Source organism: Nilaparvata lugens, chromosome 10 (genome assembly GCF_014356525.2).
Source record: "Nilaparvata lugens isolate BPH chromosome 10, ASM1435652v1, whole genome shotgun sequence".
In the NCBI taxonomy this organism is placed as follows: domain Eukaryota; kingdom Metazoa; phylum Arthropoda; class Insecta; order Hemiptera; family Delphacidae; genus Nilaparvata; species Nilaparvata lugens.
In genome coordinates this window covers 31,375,605-31,399,292 of record NC_052513.1, presented here as the reverse complement: position 1 = coordinate 31,399,292, position 23,688 = coordinate 31,375,605, and the positions used below count along the sequence as shown (strand labels likewise).

Genomic DNA, 23,688 nt, shown 5'->3' with positions numbered 1-23,688 from the left:
TCAAAACTGTAGAATTTGACAATATATGTGTGTTTTTATTTCATTATGAAACTGTTCTACAACATTGACAGTGACTCAGTCGAATACAGAATTGTATGAAACATCCAAGTTTCACCATTAAAATTCTTCATTGGAAAATATGAATAAACTAATTCATGTAGTGAGTACAATATTATTATGAAATAAATGTAGTGAGAATCATAAGCTAAAAACATTGAAATTATAGACTCAACATCTTACGTTATAACTCATCACTCAGATTGTACAAGTGATAAGCATTCTTGAAAATGAATGACCTATGTAGCTCTGTAATTGGACAAGACTAGCCACTCCCACTTTTAACACTTGGAGCAGTTGACCAATGACAGTCGAGCATGAGTGATGAGAAGGGACTATCCATTTACCTTTTTCTCCCGGTAGATAGCAATGTTTGTTGCTTACATAGTTTGCATCTCATTTTATCACGGTCTCTCGATATTTGCTTAGTTGAAGTTGAGTCTCTAAACATGAAGTTTAAAGTCAGTACCATTCACTGACAGTTATGAGCTCTCTGCTTCAGAATAAATTGTGAATTGTGAATTGGAACCCAACTAACACTGTAGTACTATCGATTTCTCATAAAAGCGTCCTCATCAAGATAGCTCTATTGTCATGTTAAATCAGAGCACTAATATTTTTTTTGTGATTTAAAAAATTGCATTTAATCTCTTATGGTTCAATATAGTTCTCCAGCTTATACTTTGTTTACTCGTTAAAATGTTTGCAGTATTGCTCAATATATTAAATATTATATTCAGCATACTAAGCATTCCTGAACGGTAATTAGAAGGTACTGGGTTCGATTCCCGGGCTGACAAATAATTTTTTTATACTAGACCTCATCGATTTCCCATCTAGCTGTTTACCCTGTTGTCAATATTTACAGCAGCAGAAGTCTTCGGGGTGATTTACAGCATTTAATTGTGATTTTCGTTTAATAATATTGTATTTTAGTTCAAGACCAGCATGTAGGCTATATTGTAAACTGTGTAGAAAATGAATCTATTCTAGTCCAATCAAATCTAATCTCCATTCCCCCACGTACAATCAGAGGAATGATGAGATGATTATAAGAAAATGGATGATCCTGATTATGAAATAACCAGCTCAACTCATCTAAAACTAATAACTGTTCAAACAAAATTAATTGAACTCAACTAATCTAATTTAAACTGTGTTCTATGATAACTACCATCCATCAACACAGTGATCTTGAATTAATGAACTGTGAATTGCATAAAATGACTGCAACGCAAATCGAGTTCAATCAATCTCTCAGACAATAGAGTCATACAGTGAATGCATCTGACTACAGTTTTCTGATGAGTAAAGTCGTCAGTCATAACGTTATGACATAACGGAGAGAAGAATTAAAGCACTGACTGTTATCATTACTGTATGGAAGATGCGAGAAGCGTTTTGTGTTGACTGGATTTCATTCATTAAATAACAGTGAAAAACTAAGCCAGCCATAGAAACAGCTCCAGTAAGATTCACCTCGATTTGTCAGTTCTCCTTATAGTTTTATCAATGCTTCCCTTTCAATTAATGCAGACAGATTGAAGTGAACCTGAGTAGGGAGGCTTCATCGTAGCGATGATTTTAACGGATTGAGCACGCCATTTGTAGATTCAACTGTTTCATTTTCATAACTGTCAACTTGTGAAGAAAGGTAGCAGTTATTTGAGAGTTGTATTTCATCTTTTCTCTTTTTCCCTCTTCTTCTTTCTAATCCCATTTTGTTCTCATTATCTTCTCATTTTCAATCTGTTTCTTCTTTTTCTTTTCTTGTAACAACCTATCTCTTTTCATCTAGGCATACGTCTTTACTACAGTCCATTGCTACCTCTACTATGTCTACTACATTAAATATATAAACAAATTTTGTTTCCCCACTTTTTCTCTCTTCTACTCGTTATTATCCTTCACCTCTCAATTTCTCAATTTAAATTTCCATTTTTTTCTTATAACTATAATCTTCCTTCATTAATTTCCCATATCAATCCTCCCTAACTTCCTTGTTTTCCCCCTGGTTTTTCCATTACTCTTTCATTTCTCTCAGTTATTTTACTTGATCATAGATAGTTTTTCCAAGTTATAGTTAGTTTTCTCTTAGCTCTCTCCATTCCTCTCACTTTCTTCCATGAAAAACAGGAAAAATAATTTTCTCCATCTGACACTCACCTTTCCAAATGAATATTCATCATCTTTCCCTTCTACTTCATTCTTTCTTGTCTACTCTGCTTATTTTCTCATTCGTTGCTCTCTTTTTTCTTCTTCAGGCATGTGCTCTCAATTATCACCCATTTCTCCTCTTTTCCATTTCGTAATCTTCTCTCCTCCTCCACTTCCTCATCTGATTCTTCATCATGTTCTTAATAATTTCCCTTCCCCATAATAATATCTCCCCCATGTAAACTATGTCATCAGTATTTTCTGTCCTATTCTTTCGCTTGCATAATTTCGCCTCCTTCATGCGTAATAATTTAATAATTGATAATTTAATATTTTAATAATTTTATAATTTTCCTTCCCCATATTAATATCTCTCCCATGTAAACTATGTCATCAGTATTTTGTGTCCTATTCTTTCGCTTGCATAATTTCTCCTCCTCCAAGAGTACGTCATCCATCATCAACTAACAATTGAAGTCACCATTAATAATCAGTTATAACTGATGTTTGAGTGATGTGAGTGAGTCAATGTCACTGGCTCTGGCACAAGGGTCAATGTCTCGGACCAGTTTCCACTTGTATTTCCGCTAGCAGTCACTCTACCTTGGCCAATCAACATGCCACCTTATTATTATCATCATTTCCCAGTATTATAAAGCCGCTGGCATGCTATCTTGCACTGTTTATTACCTATCACAACCAGAGAGTTGTACAGGGTGTTTACGAACTCCCTATCAATACTCTAGGGCATTTTTCCTGGGTAAGAAACATAACTAAACATCGTATTTAAATTGTCCGGAAGTCTTCAGTTACTCACACAGCGGCCATTTTGCTTTTTTCACTTATTTTTTTTCTAAATAATGGTCGAACATACGAAATTGTAACTTTGCACAAACGTTTATAAAAACTAGACAAAGCTACACAAAATTATGATAATTTTTCAAAATCATATAACAAAACGGTGGTCATTTGAAATTTTGTTTCTAAAATAACTCAAAAACCGTTGGTATTACAAAAAAAATACAGAAATAACTATTTTCAGTAAATTTGATTACCTTTAGATTGGTACGTGAATTTTTAAGAATGGACCAATATTAACTGAGATATAGCAGCTTTAGTGATTTTTTAGTGAAAAACAATATTATTGTTTGAAATAATCTAAAATAGCTCCAAATGATATACAAAGCAGACGGAGACTGTTGCATTGTTGTGGCAGACTTTAGGCGCATGCCTTGGCATGCACTGTAACTAACCCCCTACCCCTCACCTATCACTAAAGCTACCATATCTCAGTCAGAATTGGCCCAATCTTAAAAAATCAGATACCAATCGATAGGTACAATTCGCCTATATTCATTGGAAAATGGAAACCATTTACAGTATAGAATCTACTCTTGTCCTCTTACTAGAATTTACTTTAATTATTCTTTGTCATCACGTAGGACAATTTTCCAAACAGAGAGTGGAAAAAGTCACTATGAAAATGTCTCAGACGCACATGTATAAAATAGACGTTGGTAATATAATATGAGAAGTGAGAGAAAAATGAACAAAATGTTTTCCTCTCTCAAGGTCCATCTTTGTTTGAAATGTGTACGACGCGAAGCATAGCAAGCCGGTAAGTGTAGAAACGCCAACGATCAACCAGTAGGCGACACTTTTTAATTAATAAACACAAAAGGTCCACGCAACTCTTTCAAACAAACAAAGAAAATCTTGCTGCCAATATTAGCACGCCCACGAGACAATGGACCAAAAGACGGAGAGGAAGAAGAAGAAGGAGGAGGAAAAGGAGAAGAAGAAGAAGAATAAGAAGAAGAGGAGGAGGAAGAAGAAGAAGAAGAAGAAGAAGAAGAAGAAGAAGAAGAAGAAGAAGAAGAAAAGAAGAAGAAGATGATGATGATGATGATGATGATGATGATGACAAAAGAAAAAAAGAAGAAAAGTAGAAGGGACAAAAAGAAACTAAGTGACCAAGTAGCCAAACTTATTAACAAAGGACCCATAGGCATCCTGTCGCTCCCTAGCTACTAGAAATTAATGTCACGTACGCTACTGTATCCGCAACTTTACGATTTGATATAAGAAAAAAAATATCAGGAGGATTTCCGTTATTGTCGGAAGTTGTGAGATGAACAATAATCAGTATTCTCAAAGAAGAGAGTGTTTAAAGTAAATATAAGGAGTAGGATAGGGAAGATGAGATGAAAGAAAGCATAATACTGTAATATTGTTACGGGAAGGTGAAGGAATAGAGGACACAAAGGTTGACAAGAAAATGAAGAATGAGAGGTTCAAATTGAGATACCCCGAGAAAGAGATGAAAAAGATAGAAGAAACGGTGAATAAGTGATAGGAATTATTGTATATCTCCAAAAAGAGGAGATATTTCTGTCTGTTTAATACATATTTTTGTACCAACGAAATGAAATAATTGATGAATGATTAATATTATTGGATAGGTTAAACTGTACCCTTCTATATTAAAATGATACAATATGTAATAGATGTGTTACATTGGTATAGACACTGAGAATAGAAACTCTATTTTCTTCAGTTCTAGAAAATTCCATTTCAATAATTCTCTTTATTCCGTGATATTGGAATCAGATTGTGAAGAGTACTTTAGAATTTCATCGATTCAAAGAATGGAAAACTAGGTACTCAAATTTACTTACATTTAAGAACTTTAATAATAATTCATTGTATATGGAATTCAGGGTACCAAAATTCAAGTTCATATGACTGACAAGAATTTATACTGTAGGCTTTTCAAATCAATAAAATTGATAATTATTTATGGAAATAGATAAAAACGTTCCAAGTTTTCATGACTGTAAAAATGAATATTCTAGACCCAACATAATCACTCAATGTACGATGGCTTCATTGAACTTGAATTGGAAATTCACTATCTTCGAAATAAATAAATTGATTTCAACTTTCAAGTATAGTTTGATAGGTACCACGTGAACCCAGATAAGTTATGCAATCGATCTCGTGATGTTTGCAAATATTGAAATGGATTTTTAAATTTTCATCATGATTTCAACAAAATAGCTATCATAACATAACAATTACGTACTCCAGTTGAAGTTCTCGAAGCATCCCATCTTATCATTTCCCACTTTTCGATAGTCTATTACAGTCTCTAATATTTTCTCTTACCACAAACATCAAGAGACACTTTAAGAGCCCCTAGGTTATCTAGCTGAGACGTTAGTTTTGAAACAATGAGCATGAAAATGGTATAAAATTGTTCAGAAATTTATCAAGAATCGTCTCATCTCTCCATTCAAATTCTAAATAAAGCTCACACTGCTCAAAGGCAGTAGTTGATAAACTCAGAGCGAATACTTTTGAATTTTCTTGTAATCGTAAAAACCTCACGACCGGTAGTAAAGGTTGGAGAGGCAGTTAATGTACATTCACAATTTTATATTTTGTATCTCAGAAGCAGCGCCCTTAAACAATCCAAAAAGTTAATATCTATTTCACAAATATTGAAGCCTCTTCAATTGAGAACTTAAATTTTGATTGTACAACTCAATAAAGCTGCTATGTATCCCAAAGTGAATAATACCTGTATTTAATTGACTCTACCAAATTGCCATTAGACATATCTTGATAGTATCAGATATCATTTATGATAACATTCATAGACTAAGTAAAATTATCTGTTGAGATCTGTGCTAGTATGTTCAATCTTTCATTCTCAATCGTTTCACATTTACTGTATAAATTTCAAATCACACCATCAAGATCACCATTTTATGATCTCACAAATCTTTAACTTGGTTGGGTCATTATCTTGATAGTATCAGATATCATTGATGATATCATCCATAGACTAAGTAAAATTATCTGTTTAGATCTGTGCTAGTATGTTCAATCTTTCATTCTCGAAAATTGATTCACATTTATAAATTTCCAATCACACCATCAAAATCATCAAGATCACCATTTTACGATCTCACAAATCTTCAACTTTTGGCTTGTAGTGTATCTTTCAACTTCAACTCTGAACTCTCATATTTGAAACACGAATCTTCAAACTTTGAGTATTTATTTTGTTATTGCAGCTTAAACCTTCATATAACGGCCCTTTCAACGTTCAACACATTTTTAATGGCACAATTATTATGTCAGTCCTGCTCCAAGATGAGTTTCCAGTCTCCACGCAACAAAGCGATCAACAATGATGCACTAGAAAGCCTCCACATTATATAGCCTAGAGCTGCATTCTAGTTTCTGTCGATGATATTGAACTATTTCTATTTAACGAGACTCTTCAACTGACGAACGAGTTGAAAATCGAATATGGATTCGGTCCAAGGTGGACAACAAAACAGTAATTATTATAGTTAACGTCGTTTTTCTCGTTTAAATGAAGTATACTGAGCTGTAACCTTGCTTATTTGATGCATTCTTTTCACTAACATTGAAGTCAGCCCACTCAAGTTAACGGCGATCTCGTGGAGGTGAGGAATACCGGTTAATTGGGGCTAATATATTAATATTGAAGCTTATTGATAGATTCAGAAGAGCAAATAGGAGTAGAATTTGTTCAAAGAGTTGAACTGAAAGTTCTGGTGAATTAGTGAATTAAGGTGTGAATTCGAATTGCGTTTTTGGAATCTTAGGACCTTGAGACGTACAACGTAGACACAATCTTGACGCAGTTAAAGAATAGAAAACGTTAATAAATTAAGGCTTAATAAATATTGGCGAGAGTAGATTCCAACAATTAAAAAAAGATTCTAGTAAAAAACCAAACAAACAAAAATAATCCGTGTTTCGGGTGGATACGTTAAGTTTCCAGTCTGCCCGGCTGCCTGAAAAGCAGTCGTTAGGTCAAGTCAGAGGCCCTGTAACTGGTCAGTAACGTCCTGAAAACTCTGACACCAAACCTGAACCAGCCATGTCACTCGATATCCTATAATTAAGCGAACAATTTCTGTAAATATACTGTATTTATATTGATAAAACAAAATAAATCTTATAGCACCCTTTATTTAAAAAAAAACTTTAAATAAAGGGTGCTATAAGATTTATTTTGTTTTAATAATTTAAAAGTAGCCCATGTCAATAAGTGTTTTATATTTATATGGTTATGTGGTTATCTGGTTATATGGGTATATATTTATGTTACACGGATCTCAAAAACGGCTCTAACGATTTTCCCAAAATTTGGAACAAAGTAGGTTTATGATATGAAAATTCGATTGCACTAGGTCTCAACCCTTGGATAATCGCTGAAGGACATCAAAAGGATGTCCTTGTTAAGACGCCTAACAAGGGGTTTTTACGTCCTTGGAAAAACAGCTGGAAATTTTGTCGTCTGTCGATACCGTAATGGAAGAGAGTGAACAAGTGCATGTGTGTGGGATCAGAAAAATTCAGCAAGAGAAACTTATTCCCGTTTATTTCTCTTTTTTTAGAAAAGATGTTCAATTCAGAAAGTCCAAAATAGTAACTAGATGCTGTTAGTGATACATAGTATATTAACAAATATTGTAGCAAACATAGTATATCATTATAAATCGAATTCATAGTATATATATTTGTAATTGATGATATGTTTGTTTTTTGAAGTGTGAATAAATTGTTATTTTGATAAGTGATAATAGCTTAACCTAAATTTTGATTTGGAGTGTAGTATAAATTTGAAAATGGACAGTTTTGTGCATAAGCCTGTTGTGCCTCCTCATATAACTGTGAAAATAATTGTACGACTGAGAAAATGGATAAATAAATATAATCTCCAGAGCAAAGCTCGGTCCCCCGATATTTATTATTATAACCAAACAAATAGGTTAAATAGAGAATACAGGAGTGGGAGAAATATTAGAGTAGATTGCTTGATAGCTATAAGAAAATAAGCTCACTTCCAGACCCAATTCTTTTAATTAGGCGTCTCAAACTGAGGAAGCTATAGTTTTGAGCTATACAACGTAGTAAGAAGCAAAAAGAAATAAGAAACTATAAACCATAGAAGCTCAAAGCCATATGAAGTTATAATAAGCCATAAGAAGCTACAACCTATATTTGAAGCAGGCAACAAGCTTTCCCAAGCTTATGGTTCACGTTCCATCATGTTTTTCCTACTTTCCAAGCTGTGAATTACTGATTTTGTAATTGGTTTTTCTTATACTACTACCAAATAAGGCTTGCAGATGCTTGTATAGAATCCATAGTCTATGTTTGCTTGGAATTATTTGTCCTTGAGATAACTCTAGGATTTCCAAATACTGTCTTTTTTGCATTCCTAATTTAACTAATTGCTTTCATTTCTCACCAACTGGTAGGCCTAATTAGTAAATTTGAATAACATGATATATATGATTAAAATATGTTTATTTCTAATCACGAATCTGAGTTCCATAATGCGATCCTAGTCTTCCTTATTTTTTTCAACTAATTTTGTGAATAAGTTCCGAAGAAATGCATTTTCAAATTTCAAATACTATGAAAACACTCCCTAAATACATCAACACACAGTAATAAGGTCACTGTATAGCCCACAACACTGTCAAACAATCTCGTATCCTTAAAAATCTCAGCAAATTTACAGCTATTGTTTAAAAATAACTATTCAACGTTACATTGTTTCACGGATCACAATAGGCCTACGCCCTCTAGAAACTAGGTGAACATTTCAAGAGATGATTTTTTCCTACCACTTCCTCCTTCTTTTCCTCATCACCCTTCTTTTCCACCTCATTCTCCTTCTTTCCCTTTTTCTTCTCCCCCTTATATTGTTGTTCTCCTTATTTTTCTCCTCCTCTTCTTCTTCTTGACAGATGATTACAACCGTAACGAGAGTAACACTTCACTTTTCTAGAACAGTACATTCATTTGCATCATCAATAGTTCAGTATTATCTTCAGTGTTACCGTGTTAAATACTCATTAATATTTATAAGTTTCGAACTGCATTCATGACTGAGAAGTTAGGAATCTTCCGACAAATAATAATTTTGTCACTCGAAATAGAACCGGTTTTCAAATTGTAAAAGGAAGAGGCGAATAGAGGAAGAGAGGAGAGTGGATAACTAGAAAATAGTGCAAACGGTTTTGGAGGAATAATAATAGAGGCGAAAGAAGAAAATGTGGTCCATGATGCAGACATGAGGTTTGAAGGTCAATGTCCTCTAAACTTAGCCACAGTTTTTGATGCAGTTTCTTCTGTTTTCTCTCTTCTTTCGATTTGTTTCTTTCTCAACTCCTTCATTATCGTCGTTGCGAGGAAACGACCAAGCGTCTCCCAGTTCAGAATTCCATGTTACGTCTCTCGACGAAACTGGATCTTTGAGCAATTGTGTATAATAATTATGTAGTATAACTGATTATATGCTGAGTCTGATGCCCATACTGAGCCCTACACTTGTGCATGAGTAATGAAAGAGAAGTTTCATTCCTAACCCCTGATAGATTTATGGATATCATCTATATTCATCTGAACCAGAGATCGACAAATCTACTGAATTTCCATGGAATGAGTTGATGAGGATATAAGAAGGATTTTCAATTTTTTAAAAATTAAATTCAATATTTTATGCTTCTGTTGGTTTTAGAGGGTGTTCACTCAATAAAATCACCTTTGAAGTGATTGGCAATGAAATATTATCAATCACTATGATATAAACCATGATGGAGAAATTAATAATGCTGGAATTTTTCGATTACCTGGAAAATAAGTTACAAGTTTCAAACGTTTTGGACAACTTTTACGAAATCACTGAATCAGTCTATGTTGAAGAAATAGTGAGTATTAAACACATTTTATTACCTTCAACTGTAATTATTCATGTTGAGGAGCTACGTTTATCATTATGACATTAATAATCTAATCTCCTCATCCACTTACCAAAAGGGCTCCATCACACATTGATCGTATTATGTCATCATCAATAAATTAAGCACCGTAATTCACACAGCTTCCAATATAATATTTCCAAGGTTAAATTATCATCTCTACAGAACTATGTTCACTCACTGTAATTTCTATTTTCATCGCTATTGATTGAATTAATTAGGGTAATACTACCACATTGATGATTTATTCATCTTATTTTCAATTACCAGAATGGTAAAACGTTTACGGTAATTCTACCATTACCATTTCTAAATTAATTAGCCTAATACTACATCGATGATTAATTTATCTTTTTTTTTCAATTACCATAATGGTAACATTTTTATGGTATTTCTCTCCTTAGTCGACTAGCAAATCAACAAATAATTATACTATTTAAATACAATTTATGTTTCATTTCAATTACCAGAGCAAATTAATTAGCCTAATACCATACTACATCGATGATTAATGTATCTCCTTTTTCAATTTCCATAATGTTAACATCTCTTTGGTACTTCTCTCCTTATTTACTAGCAAATCAACAAACAAGTAGACTACTATTCAAATACAATATCTTCTATTTTAATTACCAAAAGAGTATCTCAAATAAATCACAAGGCTGTAGTGTAGGTAGGTGTCTCAAGTCTTATACGGCCGCCACCTCTAGAAAGGAAGGATTGAAGCGCTTCAAGAACGGAAACTAATGTCGTGAGCAGGAAAAGTAGCCGAAAATTAATTTGAAACGTAATTATAAGGCGCAAATGATACGATTCTCCGCCGTTTGTCCTACATTCGTGAATAGATAATAATCATTCGACACGAATAGGAATAGGTAACTCACAATTAGGACTGGCAAATAATGTGGGGATGAGTAATACAGAATGGAACATGACTAGAATACTAAGTTGATGATGCGAAAAGTAAGTGATGCAGATGGTAACTTGTGGATTTAATATATTGATATGACTTGTATTTGAGTATAGTCTTTAATTGAAGCCCGAATGCTTGATGGCACTTCAAATGGAATTGGATCAGCTTTCGGTTTAAACTGGGAATGTAACAGTTCATATAATAAAATAAATGCGACTATAGCTTGATTCAATACTGAATTAAGAAAAACTTGAACTTTAATACTATAAGGCTGTGCGCACACCAGTTAGTCAAGACAAGACAAGACTTGATCAGACACGTTTAGTCACAATACTTCACACAGCAGCTTGTGACGCAACTCACACTCATTAGTCATTGCAATTACACATGTCTTCATAAGCAACTATGTGTAATATTGTGACTAAACGTGTCTGATAATGTCTTGTCTTGTCTTGACTAACTAGCCATGCCTTGTCTAACTAACTTGTCTAACTAATAGCCTTGTCTTGGTAGCCTAATATAGCTAGTGAGTTGATCAGTTCACTCATCCACCTCAGACTTTATATTATAAATATTTATTTTTCAGATCTATTAACCTTCTGATGAATTCACTTGCTATTTCTTTTGGTGATAATTTTCTTATACTAATTTTTATATAATTGATATCCTCCCAATTCATATTAGGAAGAACAGGAGCTGTTGGTCTTCTATACAGTAAGACATATCTCTGTATTGATTCAATCATGTCAAATTAAAATATTGTGAATTTGATGACGAACTTCTACTCTATCATTATCGAGTATTGTAATTACTAGCTAGCAAGAGATCCAGACTTGAGAATGCATGTCGGTAACCTTCAGCTTATCATAAATGAAGCATATACATAGATATGTGTAGTGTATGAGTCTAGACATGAAATGCATTGATTATAGCATTGCTACCAAGAGAATGAGTCATGTACTGTATCTATACTGATTCAGGATTCAGTTTCTTTATACGATTATACCACAGAGACTTCATCATTGTCTTATTTATTATTTATTGACAATTGACATCATTTTTTTTTAATTTCCTGTTTCCGAAACCACATCTCATTTCCGAAATTGGATCCACCCATATTATCTGGGGAAAGGTAGAATTTGTTAATGGTATGACCGTCCTTCCTTCCTTTAGTAATAGACAGAAGGTGGGCTACCTTCAAGAAATGATAAACTAGCTTTAGTAATCTACTTTGCTCACTTTCTCCGATAGAATAGACTTGAATTACCCAATTCGTTTGAAAAATTGACACCATGTGACAAACGGTTGTCGGAAGTTGAGTTTCATTACCGTATTCTCAACCACAGCATATCCTTCACAATTTTTTTAAGTTTTGGCTCAATTTATAACTCAAATTATTGTCTTGATATATGAATGCTAAAGAAAAGGTTTTCCAATATGCTTGCTCCAGTGCTTGGGAATACATTTTTTTCAATTGGAGAAGCAATTAACTGTCTAGCCAATTTGAAGTCTGGAATCGCACTGATTTCACTTTCTGCTTTGTCTTAGCTAATGCAATCCTCTGAAGGTTCATACACCTGTGCAATAACGCTTATCTCGAGATGAGTCAAACCACCTTTACAGTGGTCATGCCATTAGGCCAAGATTTTTCCTGTACACTTCTTATTATTCTTCTTCTTCATCATCTTCTCCTCTTCTTCTTCGTCATCTTCTTTTTCTATTCTTCTTCTCTTCTTCTTCGTCTTCTTCTTATCTTCGCACCACCATTCACACACACGAAGTGTAGTGGATTCAGTGTTGCTTTGCCTTATTGCAGGGTATGAAGTAATCAGTATGTGATAGTGGCTTAAGCGTTAAGCGGTCAAGAGCATACTCACAACACTAAACGTGTGAAGGCCATTGGCTTCCATAGAGTACAATGACTAAATAATAATAATAATGTTCTCATCAAAAGATTTCTTGCTTTTTAAATTCCTTGCTTTAATTCTATATTTAGGCAGTTGTTGTTGTGGATTACTGGAGGATTCTTTGATTTCTAAAGTTTAGAACATTTCAATTAATTGGACGCAAATGTGCACCGAGACGGGAAAAAATTCTGAGCTTGTTATATTTAGTGCTATCTGGAAACCGTTTTGATTTTTCAAGTTTGGAACTTAATGCTCAAATTGATAAAAATGTGAACTGAATAATTATAAAATCACATACTTATGTTGAAAGTTGATACTGAAGTTATTATTTCATGAATACGAATAAAAATGAATATAAAGTTACCAATTTTTGAAATATGAAACAATTGTTTTGTGGTATGTGATGGATAATCGCAATTTCATAGTGGCTTATTTCATCTTCTTCCTCGACATGGACAAATAATTTTTCTCAAATTAAATCCAATTATTGGATTTCAAAAATGTTTATCAGTGAAGTTGCCTGTTGGCAAACTAAAGTAATTCCAACTTCTTCAATAGTGAGTATGCTCTAAGTATTTCCCCCTTTCCTCTTTTTGAATGAAATGAATCCAAAATTTGGTTGAGAAGATGCATTTCAACACTGTGTTAAGATGAGCCTGAACTGTGACATTTTAATTCGTTCAGGCCACAACCGCTTTGTTATTTCTATTTCTGCTACTACTGTGCCTTAATCCCTACTCTCCAAACTTCCTCCTTCTATTTATCTTTTAAAAACGTTGAATTTCATCTCAATCATGGGATAAACACTCTTTTGTGTGTAGGCTACCGCATAGTCGGTCTAAACGGGTTTAATAAAAGTTTTGGTCATCTGGTGTTATCTCATTTCGAATCTATTCATCTATTCCGAACTATTCTATCTCATCATTTAGTTCATCGATTCTAGTTGTAATTCATGCCATCTTCTCTCTCTTGTTAACATTCTTCTTCTCGTATCCTTCTTCTTCTCCTCCTCCTCAGTTTCTTCTTCTTCTCTATCTCCTTCTTCGTCTTCTTCATCACCATTTTTCTCTCTCATAGAACTCAATTTAAATCCGATCTTGGTTGGAATGACTGGGACTGCGTCTCTTGTTAAGTCTATGGGGTGCCCAAAATTTTTGTCAACCATTCAAAATCCTCTCCACGCTACTGACACCAACTTCACAATTTTGGTCATATAGTGTTGTCATCTCTTTTTCATCTATTGATCTATTCCATCTATTAATTCAATCTCGTTATTTAATTTTCCTCTCTCTTTATTTCTTTCTTTCTCTTTTTCATATTTTCCACTTCCCTGTGAATTCTGTACATCCAATTAATTAGCCTACATTAGTTTCATCATTTGTATGAATTTCCAATAATAATTTTCACTATGTATTGTAGCCTATTTGAATTTAAAAGTGTTATTTTTTGTTTTGTTTAATTTTATAAGTGTTTGCCATAGGTTTTGTCAGACCTGGCATTGTAAGATTAATTGAATAAATATCAAAAATATCTCACTCTCTCTCTTTCCGGTCGTGTGTTGATAGGAAGGATATTATTTTATATCTTCCTTAGAGAATCGACAATTATTATTTGTTGAAACACCGCCGATTTATGAAGTTACATCACAATATTATATTATCGCTATTATAATTACATTCAGTCTTTATTTTCTATGATTAATTATTAATACTTTGTAAAATTCGTTGAATAACTAACATTACCGTCATTTTATGTAAATTAGTGTATAAGCCAGTAAATATTGTAACATACGTAAATGAAGAAATCTAATCTAATCTTATCTCTTGTTACCATCTTTGTATTAGTTTTTTCTTCTTCTGCTTCTTCCTCTTTCTCTTCTTCTTCTTCTCCTTCTCCTTCTGCATCTTCTTCTACTTCATCATCAACTTTTTTCCTCATAGAGCCAAATTCAAATTCGATCATGGAATGTATAAGTGTGACTGCGTCTCTTGTAGCCAACACCTGCAAAGCATAAACTTCATAGTTTTGGTCATCTACTGAAGTCGTTTTTTCTTTTTTTTTCCCAACTATTTTTGTGTTGCAAGGCAGAATTCATCTGCATGTCCATGTGCTCGTGGCCTGAGGGTGCGGCTACGTCTGTCAAGGTCGTCGCTGAACGCTGAGTATCCGTAATCGGAGGTAGCCTGGTTCAAGGCCAACCGATGTTGTTTTTAGCGCTGGCGTTTACGTCGGTCAAATTAGACTGCGGTCAACTGATATTCGGCCGTATGCACCAATCTATATCCTCCTTTTTAGAAGTGATTAGGCTACTTGGTATATCCTTGATTGCACTGTTTGAGTTTGAACGGAATAAGAATAGTTGGTGGTTTAAGCTTAATGCAATCAAAGTTAAAATCAAACCATCATTTCATTACATAATAATTTTTTTTAAATTTGATGGTGCGTCAGGGCTATTAATTGGTAGTGCATCGATTAAAAAAACTGTGTTTAAACTCCGTGATGGAAGGGATATTAATATTGATTCTCCTTTATCAAATGAATAACATTTTCCTTTGGTGACACTATATTATTATAAAGAACATCTTATCACAACTTTCAAAAGAACAGGAAAATCTGCTTCAAATGTGCTATGCGCTAACTAACAACATCTTGAGAATTCATCATAGAGGAATGAAGAATCTTGAAGAATAGAGAGTAGGCTATAGAATGAAAATATGATTTTTCTTTATTCACTTCTATGGGATAATCTTCATCCATAGATGATCACCCTGGCTAAGAAATCTCCAAAAAAACTACAAAGTGGCTTATATTGGCCGAACAAAATACAGTTATAGCATTAGCACTATGCTTTACACATGTATCAAAAGTTTGATTCCAATAGACTAACAGACTGGATCACCTTCGGAGTAAATCGTGAATAGTGATTCTCTCCGTTAGTAATAGACGTGGGAGGAAGAATAGAACGTTTATTTTTTGTAATCTCATAATATCATACTCATAATGCTGTTTCTAGATAACAAATGGTTAATGCCACTGCTAGATCATGAAACTCAACTTACCGGTACTTGTATGCTGTTACCTTTGGGTGGGCCGTCCACTGGAACCGATTTCGTCCAACTAGCATCGGCCAAAAACTATCAAACTCGTATGAATGACCCCCTAACAAAGAAAGCTATAGATGCTCGTCCATTGCAACAGGTTCATATGTCCGTGCACGGCCGTCTCCGGCCGATCAAGTTTTCGATCCGAATTGGATGGGATTTTCCATCCAATTAAGACTATTTCGTACTAAGAATATTTCGGTACACCGGCTCTATCCGTCCGAAGTCGAGCTGAGACAACATCATCCTAACCTCAGAATTGTTTCACAATCTTGTCTGTTTTTGTTTTTTGAACTTGTTCTGTTTTATAAATCTTTTTTATTATCTTTGTGAGTAAACACACACAAAAGAATAACTTTCCCTACTAATTAGCTTGCCACTTCACTTTCTGGCAACCAGCCAACTACTGAACTAGACTGACAAAAACTGTTCAAAGGACGACCGTGTTCGGCCGAATTAACGGCCGGCAGATTTGTCCGTTCCAACGGCTGAACGGATCGGTTGAATGCGGTTCCAGTGGACGGTTATCCTTGAGGTTTATCATAGCTCGTTCAGTCTGTATTCACTTTTATCGATATTCTCATTGAAATATTTATCTATTCACTATTCATTAGTGAATAATTGAATATTCACTAGTAATTCAACTCTATCAATCACACAATTATTGTTATAATCATGAAAGGAATATAGGTTCAGCTCATAATTGTTGGTGTGCTGAGTTTGGATCTCACTTGTCCTAAAATATTTCTGAAGATTCTTTAATGAAATATTCTTAAATATTTCTGAGTATTAAGTTTCTTTAACATAAAAACATCGATCACTCGATACAGCAAGTTTGTTATTTTGAAGCAGTATCTGATGTGCATAAATAACTTCATTGTACTTAGATGTATCCGGCAACTCTTAATACCAATTTCATCATCGGTTATTGCTTTATTGAGTTGGTTATTCCTTGTTCACGCCATTTATATTCTCTGTACAGTAACCATGGTTACGAGGAATCAAATCAGGAAGTTGAGAATCAATTTGTGGTTCGCTCACCCCTAGACAATAAACCACACATCGGCATTCAACTCATCCCAACTTCCACCGGGAACTTCAACCCCATACGCATTCAACTACGATCAACTCTATTGCATCTACTCAATGTACTCCGATGAACCCTGTCGAATGAGTTTCAAGCTCATTGAAAGTTCTATGAACTACCCATCCCTTCTTAATTATCGGAGTCTCCTATACTCGTTTATCTTTGAAATACGATTGAAATAAAATTGCCATCTAGCACCCTTTTCATCAATGTATTCAATTTATTTTAACATATTTCCACTCATACTCATTAGAGCCATTCTCAAATGCAAATGAAGTAATCCAAAGATCATTAGTGAATAAAAAAAAATATCAATGCTAATTTTATATTATTTTTCCTCTAGCTTTGAACATTCTTCATCCATTGAACTAGAACGGTTGATTAAATAATCAGTAAATTACAGTATTAATTACATTGGGAGGAATACTGTAGGCTCAGTCTGAAACTATTAATTATTGTTGAAGATTCAATAAATAATAATGTTTGGTTAAGTTGAATATAGTGTTGCGAGGAAAAAATCGTCCACAATTCATTGCGTCGTCAAATAGGGCAACAACTATTCATAATCTCCCTACCCATTTTTTTAATAATATTTATTGCCTTCTATCACAGACAAATAAATAGAATAACAAATAAGACAAATAAATAAGAAACAAATGGATAAACAGTATCTTTGCTATAAGCTTCTATCATCTCATTTTAGTTTCCGGCAATATTGTTAATGTGTGAGTTATGTTTGGAGTATTCAGCTGAAAAGTTATATTATTTTCATCTTTTAGCATAGTAAATTCGTATTTTTGTCCACGAATCCTCATTTTGACTCCTGTTAGCTTTTTTGTCACAAATCCTCATTTTGACTCAGTTAAGCTTTCCAGATGTTTTTAGATGTTTTAGCTCCTTTTTGAGCGGTATCTTCTCATTGAAATTAGTATTCTTCTATCAGCGTTCTATTTGAAAAATACATGTACGAATATCGTAAACACAATCTAGGTCACATACTCAGTTAACCTTAATATTTGTAGACAATAAACAAGGATGTCTCACAGGGGTTGTGCCAAGTGGAAATTGTTTTCAATTTGTTGTCTATTGATTACATGGTTGCCATGGCAACAAGCTGCCATCACCACGTGTAACGAAGTGGTGTTAATGTTTCCTTGAGTGGCTGTCAGTTCATATTAGGCGGCTGGAGCTGGAGATGCTTCCTGGCGAAATATTATTGGGTGGGCGTTGTAACAACATTACAGAAATGAGGACAGGAGCTTATTTGCGGTAAATTATTTATTGGAATATAGCACGAACCACCCTTTTCGCTTACGCTGAATATTAAAAACCTATTGAATAAGATTCTTCGAATTTTCTAGTGTGCTGAATATTGAAAACTTACTCAACAATATTCTTCGAATTTTCAATCGTGCTGGACAAGTCCTCAATAGAAAAATGATAATGATGGAATTGAAGAATTGATTGTATGATTGAAGACACTGGAAATTGTATGATGAAAACTCAAAATTGAAATATGTGTGTCAAAAACAAAACCACATCTCTAAACTGAATTGTTGGAAGAAATCATTGTCATCATATTAATTGCAATACGTTTATATAAAAATGTATAAGCGTACATCATAGTTTATCGTACTTGCGGTGGACTTCCGATCCGACGTTACTCAGGAGACTAAGAAGAATATCTTCGAATTTGAATTTTTATCGGGGAAAGAACGAAGTGCCTGTTTCAGCCCTTCTTCCGAACTGGAAATTGCTCTTGAAGATGGAATGGTTACTCTACATTGGGTCTCACATACAAAACCAATAGGCAGAAGGTTCATGATATTACAATAAACAGAATTTTTTCTCCAATATTTTATGACATCACTGGCTACTAGAAGTTTTTGATTCCTGTAGACATTTTTGTTCTATAACAAAAGTCAACTAATGTTTTCTATTTCGTAATTCGTAATTTGTACTAAAGAAGCTACGATTTTATATTCACGGATTGAAAAATATCGAAAATAGTAATTATACAATTATTATCGAATAAAGCAATGGATTGAATACGTGTGTTTATTCTATATGAGATCTGGAATATCTCGAAAGAATATTTTATGATGAATGGAGTTCAACCCAACAAACAATGATGAGCTATGTTGATGATTATCATATATTGAATAATCAGATAACTTTTAATAGCCAACTTGACAAACATTATTATGCTGGGTCATTTAAGAATTCGAGATGTTTGCACAGATGCATTACCATCATTGTTTATTAATTTTATACTCTTCAGTAGGGATAATTAAGTGTTGGATTCAATGAGTGCATATTTTTAATACCAAATCATCTATCTCTTATCCTTCATATCATTCTATTTTCTTGTCCGTCTTTTCATGTCAGTTCTTCTTCTTCTTCTTCTTCTTTGTCTTTCACACATTCTTCATTCTATTTTTTTCGATCTCCTTTATAAAAATCGATTCTACTAGTTTTTATACATGTTATCCTCCCTTTCAAATGTCAATTATGTTTCTATTTCTCTCCCATTGTTCTTTGCGTCTTCTCTATCTCTCATTTTGCGCAGCCGGTGACTAACGACACATAATTTCTGGAACAGAAGGGCACAACACTCGAACAAAGCTACTCCTAAGAAAATGTCAATTTCTCATATTTCGCAATTTCAGTTCAAAATTGCCGCCTTTTCAAGGTGGCGGGTAATGACCAATCATAGCAGCTCTTTGTGAAGCTGCAGTGAGTCAAAGAGAGTAAAATATATTCAGAGACAGGGAGAGAAAGAGAGAGAGATCCTAATTGAGATGTAGAGGCGGTTGATTCACGTTTTCACCTTGATAAAGTAATTTTTATTCTCAACTTTGTTGATTATATGGCCGTTATATGATTATATGACTAATGTAAATACGCTATGTGACCTACAGAGTTGATGGTAATAAAACTGTGATTATCTTAACGAATTACTATTGACGGGAGAAATATTAAGGTTGTATGGCCTACTTCTACAGTTCTATGTTTGTAGATGTTTTTCGGTGAATTAGGCTTGAAAAGCAGAAAAAAACTCGAACTGTTTGTAATATCATTGGAGAAACAAAACTTCAATAATTAAAAAAAAATCCAATTTGGAGATTTAGAGTGATCTCAAAGTTTCATTAATTTCTTCAATTTCCAATTACCTCTGTTTCTCCCTCTATACCGGTATAATATTCATGATTTGTAATAGTAGCCTGATTTCTATGGAAAATTCATCACACTCACTTCAACTAATTATAATCGGTTGATTAAGATGGTTCGAATGAGACATGAGATAAAATGGAAATTTGAAATTTGGAGGGTTTAGAATAAATGATAAACCATGATGGAGATCTGAGAAGAGAAAAATAATCAAAGTGAGAAAAAATACGGTGATAGTATGCTGTTGTATGTACTAAAAAGAGGAGTTAGGAGATAAAAGGTTAGTGAAAGATGAGAATAAATTGTTGGTGATGAAGAAGATGGAAATTAATTATTGGGAATTGAGATGGAAGAAGAAGAGAGGTGAGTAGGACATGACCACGAATAGAAGATGCCGAAGGCATATGAGAAAAAGTATAGAAGAAAATAAAGAATGTAGGAATAGAAGAGTGGAAGGTGTTGGAAAGGACATACACAACTAGCGCCCACCGGTCAAATGGAAGTGATACATGGCTCCGATACACACATTCACTGTTTACGTCGTGACGTCATCACTGCCAGTCTTATTATTTGTCTGTCACTCACTCTCTCTGGAAGTGATAACGGTATATAAACTTTCCGACAACCTGACAACCATCTGCTTAATAACGACCATTCCTTTCCTTCGACTCCAAAAGTGTTCCATTGATTTAGCTCGAATTGTGACGAATTTTGAAATCATAAATACATCGGATTTCCAGCTCTGACAGTATCAGTATGTTGAAAAGGTTGACGACCGGGAATCCTCCGGTTTGTCAAAACCACACCACCCCATCAACTTTTCGATAATTAGCACATATTGACTCTTTCAGGCTGTCACCATGAGTGAGAAAATGAACAGTGTTGATATGTTCACTACGCTTAGTGACGGAGGTTCAAAGTTATTAGTGTTTGAAGGTTTCAAGTATTCAAAAATATATCTTTATCTATCACCCACATTGTCTTTGTCATTAAAACAAAATTCAGAAATGAAAAGTCAAAACATTAGAATGAATGATTGAGACGATGTGTCTGCTAGAACCAATTTGACAGAGATTATTCATTCAAGATGACTGTATCTTAATGAATGATTGTTCGTACAATCATGGTTCTAGCCCAATCTTTCAATATCAATTGGAATGTAATTATAAGATAGAAATATGTATCTCATTAACTTGGCTAATATGTTGCCATAATACAGTAGTTTTTTGCTTGAAGCTTCCTTAGGATACTGTAGTGAATTTGAATCTCGCTCCTCCAGTCGGAACGCTCTAGTGAGAGCGAAATGGCATCACTCGTGATGACGTCACGGACGTTCACTTTGTTACGTTCAATCTGTGTGCTCAAACACATCCTGACCGCTGGGCGCAAGTTGCTGATTCCCGTTGGAAAAGCATTGGAAGAGGAGGAGAAGGAGATATTAACATAAAAAAATCAGAAACAACACATAATTTTGAAGGAGAAGAGTATAGAGGTGTATGTGCCCTGTGAAAAGGGTATTGTAATTAGATGGGACCAGTGTGGAGAGTGATGGATGACCAGTGTGGAAAATACCGATAGACAGAATGACATCTGAAAATGTAGTTAAAACGGGATTAGGGGAATATTGAATGTATTTCTCCGTTCTTGACAACCTTTTAGTTCAAACAACACAATGTGGGTGATATTTGAACAGATATTCTTCCACAGATCACATTCTATCTTATCTGATCACTCTTATAAAAAATTTACAAGACAGAAATATGATGGTGCATTGACAAGACGGTTGAAGCTATATCAAGAATGTGGGATATATTTTTGTTTGACAAATGAAGGGAAAGGACTGTAATTTAGTAAAGAAGACGTGTGTAACTGTACTTTTGCCTTGAATTTTATGCTATTTCAAGAGGCGATCGAATCACGACTGCACGATTTTAGAACGACGGAAAAAGTGGGTCGATCACAGGAATCACGTTTTCATCCAGATCTCATGAGATTGAGTCGCTGAGCCGGTAATTAGGGTTCCAGCAATCGTAATAGAACTACAACACTATTACGAAATCGAGTTTTGTAAATCCAAGATTAAATTCAACAGCGGTTCATTTTACAAAAAATTGACAATAATTTAGATTATCTGGTCACTTTTCACTTTCAATTGAATTCCTTGTAAAGTGAAGATAGGAGTTTTGTAGGCTACAAGAATATTATTTTTCGCTGCATAGGAATCGGCCAATGATAAGTGATGAATAAGTAGTTTTCAATGATTGTCAATGCGTGATTCCAATATTAGATTCTATTGTGATGAAATTGATAAATCATTCTTACTTTTTAGATTTCCCATGTTCAACATACACCTTTCCGCCGTTCTATGCTTAATTCCAAATTTAGATTCTATGTGATGAAAGTGAAAAATAATAATTATTTTTTGGATTTCCCCTGATCAACATACACTTTTCCTGGTAGTACATACATCACACTTTGTCTTGTAGTGTATTTGTATCCTACTGTAAGCTGTTCCTCTTTTACAGGACTCCTCAAAATAAGCTCTCATAGAATGAAACAGGTGCTGATGAACCAATTACTTCTTGCTATCATCTGTTCATTTGAAGACGCATTCAAGACAAAGACTGTTAGTTTTTGCACAAAAACTGTTTAGATTTTATTAGTGATTAATTTTATGAGAGCCAATCAGAGAAGGCTTTTTCAAAAAGAAGGCTTCTCTGATTGATTCTCCTGGAATTAATCAGTATTAGAATTTAACCGGCTTTTGTTCAACCGGCTCAAAACTTCATAACATTAAACCCTCATTCAAGACAAACTCAAGAATTCTAGACAAACCCGTTCCAATTCGGGATGGACCAATCAATTTTGTTTTTGATACCATGATAACTAAAATTGAGGCAACTTAATTATTTGTGATAAATCAATTCAAATTTTTAAAACCATTATAAAACTCAGTTCCCCCAATAAAAACATATTAAATGCAAGACAAAACGAAATCTAAAGCAATTGATGTTCAGTTTCAACTCAATATATAGTAAATAGGTACATTATATTAATTTATTTAATTATTTACTCATCAATGCGACTTGATATGAAGAAATTCATGGAATAATCCTATCTCCTCGTTGATTATAATTATTTTTTATTGTGTTTATTAACTACTAACTAATATCAGTTATCAACTAAGTGGACAAAACAGGCCAATCATGCATTATAACATGTTATCTGCCGCTAATACCTGTGCGCGGTTATCCTCGTATCCGCGAATCCAAATATTGACTGACCTGGAAGAAAACATAAAGAGAAAATTGGAAGATGGTGCAGGAGAGAACAAAATATGTGCAGAAGGATAAAATAATAAGCAAAAATTGTTGATAGATGAACAAAATTAAGAGTTTGGTGAGACCGTTGGTGATTGCTGTGCATGAAGTGAAAAAAATAGAAATGATTATAATATTGAGGTGCAAGAAGTTAGAGG

The 23,688-nt window shown here is 34.0% G+C and overlaps 1 protein-coding gene across 2 annotated transcripts in view; it reads right to left on the bottom strand.

Annotated features, from left to right (window-relative positions):
* The window catches only part of LOC111052014, a 75,025-nt gene that overhangs the window by 33,085 nt on the left and 18,252 nt on the right, over nucleotides 1-23,688 (bottom strand). Inside the window, exon 2 of one of the 2 annotated variants that reach the window (XM_039437209.1) lies at nucleotides 23,449-23,494. The exons of the other annotated variant lie outside the window; for it this stretch is intronic. Coding sequence (XP_039293143.1) covers nucleotides 23,449-23,494 — 46 coding nt within the window. The remainder of the gene's footprint in view (nucleotides 1-23,448; nucleotides 23,495-23,688) is intronic. 2 annotated transcript variants of the gene reach the window in all.